Source organism: Pseudonaja textilis, chromosome 5 (assembly GCF_049901715.1).
Source record: "Pseudonaja textilis isolate UNSWEBS1 chromosome 5, rPseTex1.2, whole genome shotgun sequence".
Taxonomy (NCBI): domain Eukaryota; kingdom Metazoa; phylum Chordata; class Lepidosauria; order Squamata; family Elapidae; genus Pseudonaja; species Pseudonaja textilis.
In genome coordinates, this window is record NC_141994.1 from 19568702 (window position 1) to 19584833 (window position 16132).

Genomic DNA, 16132 nt, shown 5'->3' on the forward strand with positions numbered 1-16132 from the left:
CTTCTTGAAAGTCTCAAGTAATGAAGCTCCCACAATTTCCGAGGGCCAGTTCCATTGGTTGATTGTTCTCACAGTGAGAAAGTTTCTCCTTATTTCCAGGTTGAGTCTTTCCTTGTTCACTTTCCATCCATTATTCCTTGTCTGACTTTCGGATGCCTTGGAAAATAGCTTGACCCTCGCTCCTCTCTGTGGCAGCCTCTCAAATATTGGAAGACTGCTATCCTGTCTCCCCTGGTCCTTCTCTTCCCTAGACTAGCCAAGCCCAGTTCCTGTAACCCTTCTTCATATGTTTCGTCTCCAGTCCTCTAATCATCCTGGTTGCTCATTTGAACTTTTGCAGCCCAGATACCATTTGAAGTGTTGATGTATCCATTGAGCCATTAGATTTGCAGGTGTGACTAGGGAAAATTGAAGAGGGAGCTTGACCCAGTAGTGACAGATGAAGTCTAAATGTAATTGGGCATCCTTTGCACACTTGGATATTTACCAAATCAGAAGGACTTCAACCTTAGAAGGATCTATTCAGAGACACCAAACAAAGAAATGTAGGTACTCTTCATGTATTGAAGAATCATCCCAAGTTAGTCACATATTTGTTATGAGATCCATCTTAACTGGTCTCAAAATTTCCTCACTGACTAATAGAAAGCACATTTTCTCCAAATATCCAGTTCTTGGTTTGTATCAAATCTTAGGGAAATCTTCTAGATGTGATTGTTTCCATGGCTTGAGATCTGTACAAGTTGCCAAAAATTCACATGCCCCCATCTCAAATTGGGTTTCTCAAGTCCTCCTGAAACTAGCTAGTGAGTGCTGATATAAACTAACACAATTAGACACATTTTTGTCCAGAGGATCTGAAAGAAAATGTTTTTATTCCCCAAAATTTAATCCTCTTGTTTTATCTTCTTTCAAAAAGCTATCCCAAAACATATACTCCTTCTGAAAAAAGTTTACCTATTTTGTTACTGAGAAATAACATCAACTTGATGGCACACCCACCCACCCACCCACCCATCCATCCATCCATCCATCCATCTATCCACCTATCCACCCACCCACCCATCCATCCATCCATCCGTCCATCCATCCATCAAAATGAATATTCAGATGCCATGGAATGCAGAAGCTTCTAGGATACTAGGTATTTACCGTACATCTAAGCTTTTATTTGCCAAAAATATGGGGATATGAGTCTAGGTAGGCACTGAACCTCTCTGGAAGCCTGATTAGATCCCTAAAAGATGCAGGCTGGGGTCCAACAGCACAAACTTTGGAAAGAATAAAGAAACAAGAAATAAATATGATGGGAGGCAGAAGGCTAAAACATATGAAGAATGGTTGCAGGAATTGAGTTTGTCTAGCTGGTTTTAAGAAGGACAAAGGATGACAATTTTCCCAATATTTGAATGCCTGCCCCAAAGAAGAGAGGGTCAACTTATCTGCCAAAGGACCTGAGGGCAAAACAAGAAACTATGGATGGAAACTAACCAAGGAGAGAACCAACCTAGAACTTAAGGAGAAATTTCCTTTACAGTTAGAATAATTAATCATTGAAACCACTTTCCTCCAGAAGTTGTGTGTGCTCCATCGATGGAAGCTTTTAAGAAGAGACTGGACAGCCACTTTTCTGGAATGGTATAGGGCAGTGATGACAAACCTTTTTGTTATGAAGTGCCGAAAGCCTGTGCGTGCCAGCACCCACAATACAAATGGCAGCACCCCCCACATACCTGCACGCACCTCCCAGCTGATTTTTCGGCCTGTTTGAGGCCTTTTCTCCCTCCCGGAGGCTCGAGTGAAGCCTCTGCAGCCTTGGAAGGCCAAAAACGGGCCTTCTGGAAATACCGGAAGTGCCCATTTTCAGTCTCCGGGGCGGCCTCTGGAGCCTGCGGGAGGCCGTTTTCACCCTCCAGGGGCTCAAGGGAAGCCTCTGCAGCCTTTGGAGGCCTAAAAACAGGCCCGTTTTGGCACTTCGGGTATTTCCATTTTTCAGTCTCCCCAGGCTAAAGAGGCTTCCTTCGAGCCTCTGGGAGGCCAAAAACTGCCTCAAATGGGCCGAGAAACAGCTGGGAGGCACGCACATGCACAGTGCAGGTAAGTTTGGCTGGGGCTCATGTGCCCACACAAATGGCACTGCGTGCCACCTGTGTCACACATGCCATAAGTTCGCCATCACGGGTGTAGGGTTTCCTGCTTGTGGTTGGAACTTGGACCTTCCAACTCTGTTATTCTATTCTGTTAAGCTTGTATATGAACCTGAGGAGGTATATTTTCTCAAGGCCTTATTTCCAATTACCAGAACTGATATTTCGGATATTATGATTTATATCTTACTAAATAAGCCAGATGACCTTGCCCTTTGCGTAGTTAATACTCAAAGGGTCACAAAAGCGACAGCAAACACGTAAGACAGAAAGCAACAAGAAACAGGACCTTGGATAGCTCCAAGTAAGTCCTCTTCATTTAATTTTTTTTTTTCTGTTTGGCTAAAAACAGGATGCCGATGATTTATTTATTTGCTGTATTTTATTCTGCTTGAACACACTCTGGATGCAAAGGTACCAAGGTCGACTTTGGGAAAGATTCAAAAATAGAGCTATGAATGCGGATTAAACCCCACTTCTCTAATCACAACAACCAGTGAAAGACCAGTGTTGATTTCCAGATGTTTACCATGCATTCTTTAAAATGACTTTTGACCTGAGAGCCCTAAGTGGTTGGGGAACTTTAACGGCCCTTTCAAAATGACATGGCTTTTAAAATATGGAGGAGACACTCCCACTTGGCTTCCCTGGCTCATTCTAACATTGTGGAATACAGAGCCTTGGATATAGGATTTGGGCCCCATTGAGATGGATAAATTTCATTTTTAGCAAGATGAATGCTTGAATATTGACTAGCTCAACACTATAACAGGAAGGAGACACAAATAATCCTTGCTGAAATTATAAAGAAGATCTCCAGGCACTTGAAAGCTGCCCATAGAAAACAATAAAGGAATCCAGGATTTTAACAGAGCCCTAGCTGAATAGCAGGACAGGTAGTCCATGACTTACGACCACCATGGAGCCCCCAAAACTTTCTGTTGTTAAGTGAGACATTTGTTCAGTGAATTTGGCCCCATTTTACGATCTTTCTTGCCTCAGTTGTAAAGTGAATCACTGCATTTGATAAGTTAGTAAGTCGAAAACATGTACATTCTCTTATTTGTAAATAAATAGAAGGCACCAGAAAGCAAGAGAAATCCTATTTGATATAATTTGTTGCGAACATGAGAAGTTCTCTCATCCCTCGGTGAGATGAACAATTGCAGTTATCTTCTACACCTGGTAATAACATCAATGTTCTGCAAGATCATCGGTTGCTCTCTTTCTTCTTTGGAAGAGATTGTGAAGACCAGACACCTCTCTAGAGCACTTAAAATCTCCAAAGACCGTTTTCATCCTGGACATTCATATTTCGAACTGTTACCATCAGGGAGGCATTATAGGTGTCTTAAAATGAGGACTAAGAGACCGAGAAACAATTTCTTTTCCAAGGCAAAAATTGTCTTGAATCAAACAATACATATGTGATTTAGTCCTATGTATATAGTGGCATTTTTAAACTATCTAACTTACTATATGATTTAGACAGATTTTAGACTAGGTTTTTAATTATTATTATTTTAATTATTTTAATTTTTAAATAATCTGTAGTGTGATTGTGATGTGGTGTTTGGGGCACTGTGCTGGAGTAGCTTTCAAATTTCATTGTATTTGTAGAATGTAATGACAATAAAGCTATTCTATTCTATTCTATTCTATTCTATTCTATTCTATTCTATTCTATTCTATTCTATTCTATTCTATTCTATCTAGAAACTGAGTGTAAAACATAAATATTTATTTATTGTAGAAGATTATGTCTCCTGTGCACCAAGGAAACCTCCTGATGAAAGAGAAACAGCTACCTGGTACCCAATGAATGCTTTGAAACAGATAACCCCTCGGCATTCAGGATTTCCTCCTATTAATAGACTAGCACAGTGATGGGATTCAAATATTTTTACCATCGGTTTGATGGGCATGGCTTGGTGGGCACACTTTGCATTCACACACGTGCCAAACGAGCACTTTAGAGGCGTTCTAACTCACCTCCTGCAAACCTGCACGATCCCGATTGCTTCAGCAGCTGCCGCGCGGCACTCTTCTATGCCGCGCAAAGCAGCTGTGCTTCAAATCCAGAGGATAAAGGTGAGTATGGGAGCCCAGGTAGGTGGGTGGGCCCCAACAGTAGAGCAGTGGAGAGAACTGGTTCAGTCTCCGCTGCTCATTGCTGCTACCAGCTCGCCAGAACTGGGCCAAACCGGTAGAATACCACCACTGGACTAGCGGGGTACCTGTGCTTCGCTATGAAGCTATGTAATGTGGAAAGTTTTGGGGGAGGAAAATAAGGGGGGGGGAAATGTGCCTCTGCCTACCAGCATCCATCGGTATTCATCTGGCTAGCGTCCTGTCAGTGTGTGAGAGAGTTGAGGGCAGTTTGGAAAGTGAAACAGTATTTGCTGTGTGAGCAAGGAGACAGCAAGGAGCCTGGGCATGGCTTAGCTCAACTGCAGTTGGAACAGATTTCTTTTCAAGTGGGGAGTGAGAGAGTTGAGGGCTGTTTGGAAACTGAAACAGTTGTTGTTTGAGCAAGAAGGAGACAGCAAGGAACCTGGGCGTGGCTTAGCTCAACTGCAGTTGGAAGAGATTTCTTTTCAGGTGGGGAGGGGGAGTAGCGCTCCTTAGCATCAGAGCATGTTAATAATAATATATGAAATACTAATGCTGTGATAGTCACTTTGAAAAATCCTTTCTTAGTGAGCACCTAGAAGCCAAAAGGAACATACGTGCCAAATTTCAAGTTTGTAGGCTTTACAGTTCTAGAGATTTTGTCATGATATGTGAGTGGTATTTTGCTTTTATATATATGGATAAATCTTCTGTGATAATCATATATTAATCTGAGATGGTTGAAATCCATATATAAACATATAAAAATCCATATATAAACACATCCGATGCAAGAACAAAGAACATGCAGAGCTCTTTGCCACCCAGACAATTGGTGTGAATTTTCTTTAAGTGTACCAAAGAGTTGAAACAGTATAAAGCAGTGGGTTGTTTTTTTTTTTTCAAATTTGGCAACTTTAAGAGGTATGGACTTCGACTCCCAGAATTCCCCAGGGCTAGCCGGCTGGGGAATTCTGGGAGTTGGCATCCACACCTCTTAAAGTTGCTAAAATCAAGAAACATTTATAAAAAGACACAAGGGGTGCCCTTAGGAATCTTATGGTCCAGTTGTTCATTGCAGACTGATTTGCCTGGTAAACTAATCACGTGCATCAAATACGTTATAATGTTGAAATGTTTATTAATCATTTGCATCTGCTCTTGTCAAGTACTCCAGACGGAGTGTTTAGTTCTATTAAAACAGCATTAAAACGAAGCGGGTGATTTAACCTAATGTTAAATTTGGTTGCTAGAATAACCTCACTCGCTCATTCTACAATTCTTGGCTCAAAATACACATTTCCTCCTGGCTCATTTGCTGAAAAATGAACAGCAGGAGGACATGGAAACATTTTATTATGACAGAGCACCCTCTAATGTCCAACAATCAAAACAGAGCAACATCCCTGAGGCCTTTTTTCAAATCAACCAATGCAGAAAACACAAAAAACATACTTTATATTATTTTGTACATAAAACAGTTCCTTAAATATCTTAGGGCACAGAAATTTTCCAATCTGTACGGCTGAATCCTTGAATTACTTTCCCTTCTGCTTAAATAAGTGATCCTCCCCAATGCTAAAATATAAATCCAAGACTATTGCCAGTACTTCACATGCTTTGGATATATATATGTTCCTATAGAACTGGCCCATACAGTCAGTCGAAAATTCTGATTTATAGTTTCATTAACTACCTTTTCAGCCCTAAGGATCATGATTAGAAAAAGAGCACTAGCAATCATTTATTAATCAGATTGTAAACATTGCTAATTATGCTGATTGCCATGATCCAATGGCAGTTAAGGACAAACAGAAGTGCTGAGATTCTATCAAACAATCATCAGCTCTCTTAACCTTATTAATGAATCCCAGCTGAATGACCAAAACGCAGAACAAATCAGTATAGTGAACTGGAGGAAAACTTCAACTAATTTTGAAGCAGGAAATCATGAGTTAAGTCAGGATAAGTTAGCACAATTCTCTGAATTTAGTTCATTTCCAGCCTACTATTCTTTGACTAAATTATCTTTTGTATAAGCTTATACTTAAACTCTTGAGTTTCAAATGTGATTTAGAAGAAAGCATAAAAGCACACAGAATTATTAACACCTCCCATAAAACCTAGGAGGTTGGCCATTGTATTCATTTATTGGAACCTTTCTGGGTGCCACAAAAGAGATTGCTGAGACCCACTCTGGTCATTTTTGATGTAATTGTTGAGCCTGAGCATTTATGGACCATCAACCAAGAGATGAGATTGAGTGGTGAGGTGATGTGGAGCTCTCGCCTCACAATCAGGAGGCTGTGAGTTCAATCCAAGGTAGAGGCAGATGGGCATGTTGAGATAATATCTGCTGAATATAACTCCACACTGGTGACAGGAAAGGCATCCAGCCAGTAAACACTCAGCTCCATTCAGTTGCCCAGACGCTACCCCGCAAGGGATTATGGGGTCATTAAAAGATGATGATGAACCAAGACTCAGAGACTTTAGCTTTCTAACCAACATGGCAACTATTTAATAAGCAAGCAATGATTTATTCTTCCTGTGCAAGCAAACTAGTGAAGGCATCTATGTATGACATTCCAAATATGTTCCCCCTTGCAAAGGTTTGCCCACCCAAGACATCTACTCACTACTCACAAGCAATATAGACCCCCAAGATTTGCCATCGAGCTTTGCATTCAGACAGATAAAAACATCCACAGAGACCGATTAAACCAAGGGTCTTCAAACTTGGCAAGTTTAAGACTTGTGGACTTCAACTCCCAGAATTCCTGAGCTAACATGACTGGAGGAGGAATTCTGGGATTTGAAGTCCACAAGTCTTAAAGCTGTCAAGTTTGAGGACCACTGGATTAAACCACCCTAAGAAGAAAATATAACAATTGGACTTACTGTGAGACATCTGTTACAGGAGGCAGAAGAATCTCTTCAGCTGTCAGGTCCACATCTTCAGTGAAGCTGCTGGCTCTCGACATCCCACCACCGTTGCCTTCCAGATGTTTCTTGACTAAGTTTAGAAGGTGAAAATGGGAAATGGAGCGTACATTAATCTAGCTGGAGAGGCCAAATTCCTCAGCCCGTCCTTTTCTATTGTACATAAATAAGCTACTTATATGCAGGGGTGGGCTTCAAAAATTTTAGCAAAGGATTCTCTGCCCGGTTGCTGGGTGGGTGTGGCCATGGTGGGCGTGGCCTAGTTGGCCTCCTGCACTATGGTTGGGGGGGGCATTTTGGCCCTCCCCAGGCTCCGGAGGCTTTCCTTGAGCCTCCGGGAGGGTCAAAATGCTCCCCCAGGCTCCGGAGGTTCTCCGGAAGCCGGAAACAGGCCCATTTCTGGCCTTCCTGAACTTGCATTCAAAATGGGCCATGTGAGGACAGTGGAACAGCTTGGCCTCCGGAAGTTGTGGATGCTCCATCACTGGAGCTCTTTAAGAAGAGACTGGACAGTCATTTGTCTGGAAATGATATAGGGACTCCTGCTTGAGCAGGGGGCTGGACTAGAAGACCTCTAAGGTCCTTTCCAGCTTCCAGGTTGTGAAGCAGTGGGCATGTAAAGAAGTCCTGGCATCATACAAGCAAGACTGTCCAGCTTGACAGCCGTCCCAATTATTCCTATCATTGCAACGTTTGTAAAGCAAAACAATTCTTCCTAGTTTTCATCAAATGTTTCTCAAAAGTCTCCACAACAAGTTAATATTCTATTGCCTTAAAGTATTGAATACAAAGGAAAGAAAAAAGTGTATATTCTATCAATGGATAAATATTATTTTTATTAAGCTAAGGTCTGCATCACTGAGAGATATATGCTTGTTTAAAATGACTTGCATATTCACAGTGGGATTTTTTTTTCAACCTACCTGTTTGCTTGAACATCCATGTAAGACCTAATGGAGGAAGAAGGATGCAATGTGTTCAAAAAGAGCCCCTCATAGTTCTTAGCTCTTTCTAAAGTGATCGTGGGTGAGAAGATTATCCCATTGTTTTAAAAACAACCTCAACTATGACAGGGTGAGCAATCTGTGTGAGAACTTTCAAAGTGTCCTTTGCTTGGGGGAAAAAAAATAAAGCTTTCATCAGAAAAATTCAAGATTTTCACACTTTTTGTAGTAGGTAGGTCTTCTCTCTCTCTCTCTCTCTCTCTCTCTCTCTCTCTCTCTGTGTGTGTGTGTGTGTGTGTGTGTGTGTTCTATTTTGTAGATTCTGCCACAACCAGTGCATCAGAGATGAGTCACATTCTCCAATTCCTCTATCTACTTTCTGTCTTGATTAATACAAAAGGAATGCACGTCACTTTGCTACCTTCTTTGGTAAATGTAAATTATACATGATCTAAGCCTGGAAGACTTTTCAAGGAATGGTCTCAAGTCACATTCAGAATTAGACAAATGTCAGAAACAGCTGCAGAACGAGCAGTACCCTCCCTTCCCCAGCCACTTCTCTTCCAGAACAACCCGGACCTGGTTAACTATTATAATTTTGTAGGATGCCTGATGGTGAACATCCAGAGAAGCAAATGTCCTTCTATTGGAAGAGAAGATGATCAACTGACCAGCTTAAACTGGAAACGGTAGATGAAAGAGATGCATTTGTCTGGGCATGATAGAGACTCAATGGAAGAGTGAAGGAATTGCAACAATACATAGACAAGAACTACTGCTGTTCTCTTTTTCCCCACCATTTGTGTACCTGAGACTTCAAAAGTTGATCCCATGCAGACAGACAAACAGATTTTTAATAGCTGTCCAACAATCCTTTTCTGGGCAAAATATGTTTACGCTGTGGAGAACTTGGACATTTTGTCCAGGGAAAGAATCCTGCTTTTGAAGCATCAACTTTATGTCCTCTGCCCAAGAAGGGAACATTTTGCAAAGAATTGTCTTTAACGTCCTAAATCTGAGTTGTCGAGAAATGAAGGTTCAGTGTTTGAGGCAACAGGAGACATGTGGCTTTACCCATTGATATTTAGTTATTCCTTTGGTCCTGTAAACTCAGCTTTGCCATGAAGTACAACTGAAGACCTTGGGTACAGTAGATATGGTGCCGTGGCAATATCACTGATACTTTCACCTCACACAAAAAGGGATCAGCCTAGATTCCCTACATAAACACAATCGAACTAAGTCTAACTCTTGTTGAGTTCTGTTGACCCTTCTAACTCTAAACACCTGCTGACCATAAGTTGAGAAGATTCTTAACTTTATGCTATATCAATAAGTCACTTTAATTGAGCCTTTACGTGTGGACCTCACCTTTCACACCTGACTAGTAAAGCCACACTTGGGTTAATGTGTTCAATTCTGGTCACCATGATGCAAAAAAACAAAATGCTGAGGTCTTAGTAAAAAGTGCAGAGAAGACAACGATAAGAGATCTGGAGGCTAAGCCATACAATGAACATCTAAGGGGACTAGTTATGTTTAGCCTAGCAAAGCGGAGGCTTAGAGGTGACATGGTAGACATCTTCTAACACTTGAAGGGCTGTCACAGAAAAGAGGGGTTGGTTTATTTTCCAAAGGACCTGAGGGCAGGACAAGAAGCAATGGATGGAAAGTAGACACAGGGAGAACCAGTCTGGAACTAAGGAAAAATGCCCTGATGATGAGAACAATTAGTCAATGAAAGAGCTTGCCTCCCAAAGTTGTGGTGCGCCATCGCTGGAGGTTTTCAATAAAACATCGGACAACAATTTGTGCAGTGGTGGGATTCAAAAATTTTTACTACCAGTTCTGTGGGCGTGGCTTGGTGGGAGTGGCAGGGGAAGGATACTGTGAAATCCCCATTCCCTCCCCATCCCACTAACCTGCTTTCAAGCTCCTTTCTCCTGTGCAGGGCAACCAAAGAAGACCTAGATGATCAGCTGGGACTCAATGGGAGGCAGAGAAGGGATGGGGGCAGGGCCAGTCAGAGGTGGCATTTGCTGGTTCTCCAAACTACTCAAAAGTTCCCCTGCTGGTTCTCCAGAACTGGTCACAGCCTGCTGAATACCATCTTGCACAGGAGGTTGGACTAAAGGACCTCTGAACGCCCTTCCATCCCTATGATCCTATGACTATCACAGCCACCATGTACAGTACAATAGATAGAAGACTAACAGTGCACATCCAGAAACAACAATAGCAATAACAATAGCACTTACTGTTTCCCAGTGCTTTACAACCTTATCTAAGCATTTTACAATGTCAGCCTATTGCCCCCAACAATCTGGGTCCTCATTTTACTGACCTTGGAAGGATGGAAGGCTGAGTCAACCTTGAGCCTGGTGGGATTTGCACTGCCCAAATTGGAGGCAGCTGGCAGTCAGCAGAAGTAGCCTGTAGTACTGCATTCTAACCACTGCGCCAACAGGGCTCAAGTAGCAGAACACACTATACAAACTCCATAATCTCACCAAACATGGAACAAATTGGACTATATTTTCAACTGGGGAACTGGGAGCATCCTAGGCCAAGCTAGATCCAAGCACTCTAGGGACTTCCGGGAAGCTTGGCATTCTGATAAATCAGCCATCAGCAGATAGAGATAAACTATATCTCTATGCCAATCGAAAGAGAAAATGAAAAGCTACCCCCAGTGACAAGGCAAACCATGCTATATAAACAGGGAGTAAACCTCATGCTCATTAGAACTGATGGTGTTAACTAGTAGGGTGATGAAATTTCTGCAAGCAAGCTCTTAGATCGGTGGATCGGGTCACATGAAGAGGCGAGACACGGTAGTGAACATTCAGCTCTTTATTAAAGCTTGAGAAAACAGGACAGCAAAGGCTTGCGAGCCGCTTGGCTTTCTACAGCCTGCCAGCGGCTCGGCGGCCAATGGCAGCGCTTTGAATCTCCCGCGATCGGCTCGGCCAATCGCGGTAGATTCTTAGCGCTCCAATCACAGGAGTTCAGTAAGCCAATCACATTGCGGTTCGGGTGGACCAATCGGAATGCGAGTCTACAAGAATGCTAATACAGAACACAAGCAACACTATGTTTTTTGCTTTTCTTTTTCTCTGTTGTATCGAAAGCGCAGAATCAGGGGAATAAGGACCGCTGCCTAATTCCATATGAAGATGTTAAGTTATTATCCAGATACAATTTCACAAAATTGTAAAATCCCACAGAGAATCTCAGTTTCATTTCAGTTGGAAATAGGGGCTATTCCACAAACTATAAAACAAATTATATTCCACAAAGCTCAAATTTGTCATTCCCCCACACTTGTTAATGAAACTACAGGAATATTTCAATATCCTTTTTTATGGTGTGGGCTACTAAAGATCCTTAGTATGCTGGCTTGCTCAGGTTTTAAAAGAACAATGTACACAGAGAAAACAAAATTCCTTTTGGTAGACTTAAAGCTCTCATGAACTGTGACATGCTTGTGATTCCATTAGGAAAACACTTGGAGCCATGCCCAAGGTTGTCCATAAGATAGGGTCCAAATAATTAAAATGATGACCTGATGTTGTCATTGAAAATCTCCCCCTTTTGTTTAACACAACACCCCTAGATGTCAGGTTAGTTCTGGAAGTATTAAGTCTCCAGCTCATTAAAGCAGCCGTGTCTCTTCTGAATCTAGGAAACTGACCCAAAAAGTACCAAGCCAAAAAGAAATAGTCAATAGTTTACCTCCAGGTTCATCAAGGTAGAAACTCAATTCTTTCTTGTCTTCTTGATCATCAATGAAGTCATACGTAATCTGAGGAATGGATAAGGCTGCATCTCCTGGATTGATAGATGTCGAACCATTATCACGCCCAGGTTTTCCTTTCCTCTTATATCTTTTACTCTGAAACAAAGCAGAACAACTCAAATTTTATGATCCTCTATATACAGGAGAAAATCGTGCTTACAGAATTTTGAAAAAGTTACATTAAAGACTCAAAAGCCAATACCCAAATCTGTTGTAATTTTTTTTAAAAAACTGCAGATTACAGGAACTGTTTGCAGGAACCCTGAGGACACAGATAAACCTCCAAGTGGCCTCAACGACCCTCTAAAAGGATGCAAATGACCAGCTGTTTGCAAGGAGTATAAATCCTTCCATTCTCCACTATTCTGTCAGAGCTGAAGAAGCTTCTTGAATGAGAAGTGAAACGTCTTCAAAAAAACAACAACAAGTAAGTCCAGTTGCCTCCTGAACAAAGCACTTTTGGGACAACTATGACCTGGATGATGGAGAACCTCTACAGACTTTTTGTCCTCTATAGAGTTGTGAGGAGAAAACATTGGGGTTTTTGGCCTGAGGAAAAATGCTTTATATATGTAAATAACTAGGGGAATAAAGCTCCTTCTAACCTGTTTTCGGAAATTTGGGCTGGGTGGTGCTGCTGTTTTCTTCGGGTTCTGAGCTGAGTAAATCTTCCAGGTGGCCAAGCAGCCCTGAGGTTTCTCTGCTGCGTAACTTCTCCACAAAGTCTACGAGGTGTAAAAATAGGCTTATGCTATTTCACAGCAAACATGGCGATTTATTTTTTATCTTTATTCCTTTATTTTAATTTTTCAACATGAGAGTGCCACAGTTTGTTTGTTTGTTTTGTTTGTTAAGCATTTATGAGACAACAAGCATAAGTATGAACATAACATATAAACATAATATATAAACAGGTATAAGTATATACATAATAAATGAGTACGAACAAATGGATAAATGGGAACAGTAGGACAGGGACGGTTGGCACGCTGGTGCACTTATGCTCACCCCCTTACAGACCTCTTAGAAATGGAGTGAGGTCCACGGTAGACAGTTTAAGGTTAAAGCTTTGGGGGTTTGAGGATGTGACAACGGAGTCAGGTAGTGAGTTCCAGGCATCGACCACCCTGTTGCTGAAGTCGTACTTTCTGCAATCGAGTTTGGAAAGGTTTACTTTGAGTTTGTATCTAGTGTTTGCCTGTGTGTTATTGCGGTTGAAGCTGAAGTAGTCATTGACAGGTAGGACGTTGTAGCAGACAATTTTGTGTACTAAGCTCAGGTCAGACCATAGATGGTGTGATTCTAGGGTGTCCAGGTGCAAAATCTCAAGCCTGATAGCCTAAGGTATTCTATTGCAAGCAGAGGAGCGGAGTACTCTTATTGTGAAACTTCTCTGGAAACTTCTTCTCTCCCCTCCCTCGCACAATGGCCACAGATGGAAAGGACCACTTCTGCTCAGCTTCACTGATATTTCTCTGTCATTTCCTTCATTTCCCCCCCTCAGTTTTACAATTCAATATTTACCTGAATTAGAGATGCTGCTGCAGGAATCTGCCGGTTGAAATGTTTCTGGCGCTGTTTCTGTTGGACTTTAAGGGCGAATCCTGATCCCAGAATTCCCTGAAAACCAAAGGAAACTATTTTTTTTAAAAAAGCCTTTAATTATGCATAGTCTTCTTTTGTTCCTTTATCATTATCGGTTACTTTTTGCTTAGTTTACTCAAGTCTTTTAAAAACATTTTTGCCCATTGCCTTCAGATGCTTTGTAGTTATTCAACTAGCAAATAGTATAAATAAAGAAATGAACAAGTCTTTATTTGAAGTGAATAAAAAGGGACAGAGCCTCTGGTCTAAAAATCAAGGGGTCTTCAAACTTGGCAAGTTTAAGACTTGTGGACTTCAACTCCCAGAATTCCTGAGCTAACTTGACTGGAGGAGGAATTCTGGGAGTTGAAGTGCACAAGTCTTAAAGCTGTCAAGTTTGAAGATCCCTGGTCTGAATCATCTTGCATAAGGTGATACTTTAGGCAGATGAACAATCTTCAAAATCAGAAAGTGTTGTCTTTTTGCATCATATTTCCACTCATAGAAAATAGAACGATAGGGTTGGAAGGGACCTTGGAGGTCTTCTAGTCCAACCCATTGCTCAACCAGGAGCAAATGGCTGTCCAATCTCTTTTTTGAAAACCCCCAGTAATGGAACACCCAAAACTTCCTGGGACAAACCGTTCCACTGATTAATTATTCTCACTGTCGAGGAATTTCTTCTTAGTTCCAGGTTGGATCTCTCTTTGATAACCTTCCATCCCTTACTTCTTTTCTTGCTCTCAGATGCTTTGGAGAATAGGTTGACCCCCTCTTCTCTGTGACAGCCCCTTAAAACTGTGGCAACCCCTTAAAACTGGAAAACTGTTATCATGTACCCCTAACTCCCTTAATTCATCAGACTAGATATACCTAGTTCATTGTAGGGTTTAATCTCCAGACCTTTTATCATCTATGTTGCTAATCTCTGGATACTCTCAGCATCTTTTTTGTATTGTGGTGACCAAAATTGGATGCAATATTCCAAGTGTGGTCTCACCAGTGAAGTATGAAGCAGCGCTATCACTTCACGTGATCAATGAAATTATCCCTCTGTTGATACAATCTAGGATTTCATTGGCTTTCTTAGCAGCTGCAGCACACGGCTGGCTCATACTTAATACTCATATACTCACTGCAGGCAGAGCAAAGAATGAGATTGCAAACACCGAGAAACAGGAGGCGATTGTCTTGCCAATCCATGTCTGTGGCACTTTATCCCCGTAGCCAATTGTTGTCACTGTCACCTATGCAAAGAGAGAAGAAAGGGTGTAATTTTCCTGGAATATATATGCATTAGCCATGGTGGCGCAATGGTTGGAGTGCAGTACTGCAGGCTACTTCTGCTGACTGCCAGCTGACTGCAATTTGGCAGTTCGAATCTCATCAGGCTCAAGGTTGACTCCACCTTCCAGCCTTCCAAGGTGGGTAAAATGAGGACCCAGATTGTTGAGGGCAATACGCTGACTCTGTAAACCACTTAGAGAGGGCTGTAAAAGCAGTGTGAAGCAGGATATAATCTAAGTGTTAGTGCCATTGCTATTCCCCTTCCTTCCTTCCTTCCTTCCTTCCTTCCTTCCTTCCTTCCTTCCTTCCTTCCTTCCTTCCTTTCTTCCTTCCTTCCTTCCTTCCTTGGTGCGCAGGGGTTAGAATGCAGTATTCCAGGCAAACTCTGCCCACTGCCAGGAATTCAACCCTGACTGGCTCAAGATTGACTCAGCCTTCCAATCTTCGGAGGTGGGTAAAACGAGGACCCAGATTGTTGGGGGCAAGAGTCTGACTCTGTAAACCGCTTAGAGAGGGCTGTAAAGGTGGGTGAAGCAGTATATAAGTCCAAGAACTATTGCTATATTAGGTTATTGGTCTCCAATGGCTACTGATGGCTGCCAAAGTTGGACACTGAAAAAGGCAGTTAGGGGAAGGGTGGAGGCCTTTGAACTATGGTGCTGGGGGAGACTATTACACATCCCATGAACCATAAAAATTACAAACAAAGAACAACCTCACCAAAAATATCAGTTGAAGCCAAAGATTGTCATAAACAGAGGCTGTCATACTTTGGTATGAGAGTTAATCATTAGAAAAGTCAATCATGCTGAGGAGAAATCAGCAGAAAAAAGGAGAAGGGGCCACTCTAGTACCCATTGTCTGGACATTTTGGTGACCACGGAAGATCTGAAGGAGGCATGTGAGACAGAGGGGCATGGAAAATGGTAATCCATAAAGCGGCCAAGGTTGGACATGGCTGAATGGCTGACGACAATCTATGCTTACATACAGAGGTGCCCAAACCGGTAATCGCCATGAGTTACGACTGTAACTTGTGAAGATTATAACATGGATCAGTTCTCAGGGCTCCAGCCATTACCCCCATTTAAATCCTAAGTCTCTAGCCGAACTTCCAAAACTTAAAGAAGATTTATTAGAAGTAAACATGCCAGCACTGCCTGGGTGTAGCCGACTCTGAGACACATCATTCATTGTTCCCCTTGACCTTGGTTTTCCCCCCACCCCCTGGGTGTATTATAATTCATATCCTCCAATGGGACACATCCATAGCCAAGAGTCATCAATCATGCTGTCCAGTTAGAATTTTGCACGGC

General features: G+C 42.0%; 2 protein-coding genes across 2 annotated transcripts in view; one reads left to right on the forward strand and one right to left on the reverse strand.

Annotated features, from left to right (window-relative positions):
* Positions 1-16132, reverse strand: part of LOC113437229 (potassium voltage-gated channel subfamily KQT member 1-like) — a 230051-nt gene that overhangs the window by 206391 nt on the left and 7528 nt on the right. The window contains exons 6-10 of the mRNA XM_087934235.1: positions 14666-14776; positions 13470-13565; positions 12551-12670; positions 11882-12041; positions 7161-7275 (exon numbers count right to left, since the gene is read on the reverse strand). Of these exons, the coding sequence (XP_087790361.1) occupies positions 7161-7275; positions 11882-12041; positions 12551-12670; positions 13470-13565; positions 14666-14776 (602 nt within the window). The remainder of the gene's footprint in view (positions 1-7160; positions 7276-11881; positions 12042-12550; positions 12671-13469; positions 13566-14665; positions 14777-16132) is intronic.
* The window catches only part of CCDC91 (coiled-coil domain containing 91), a 539477-nt gene that overhangs the window by 109343 nt on the left and 414002 nt on the right, over positions 1-16132 (forward strand). The window lies entirely within an intron of this gene.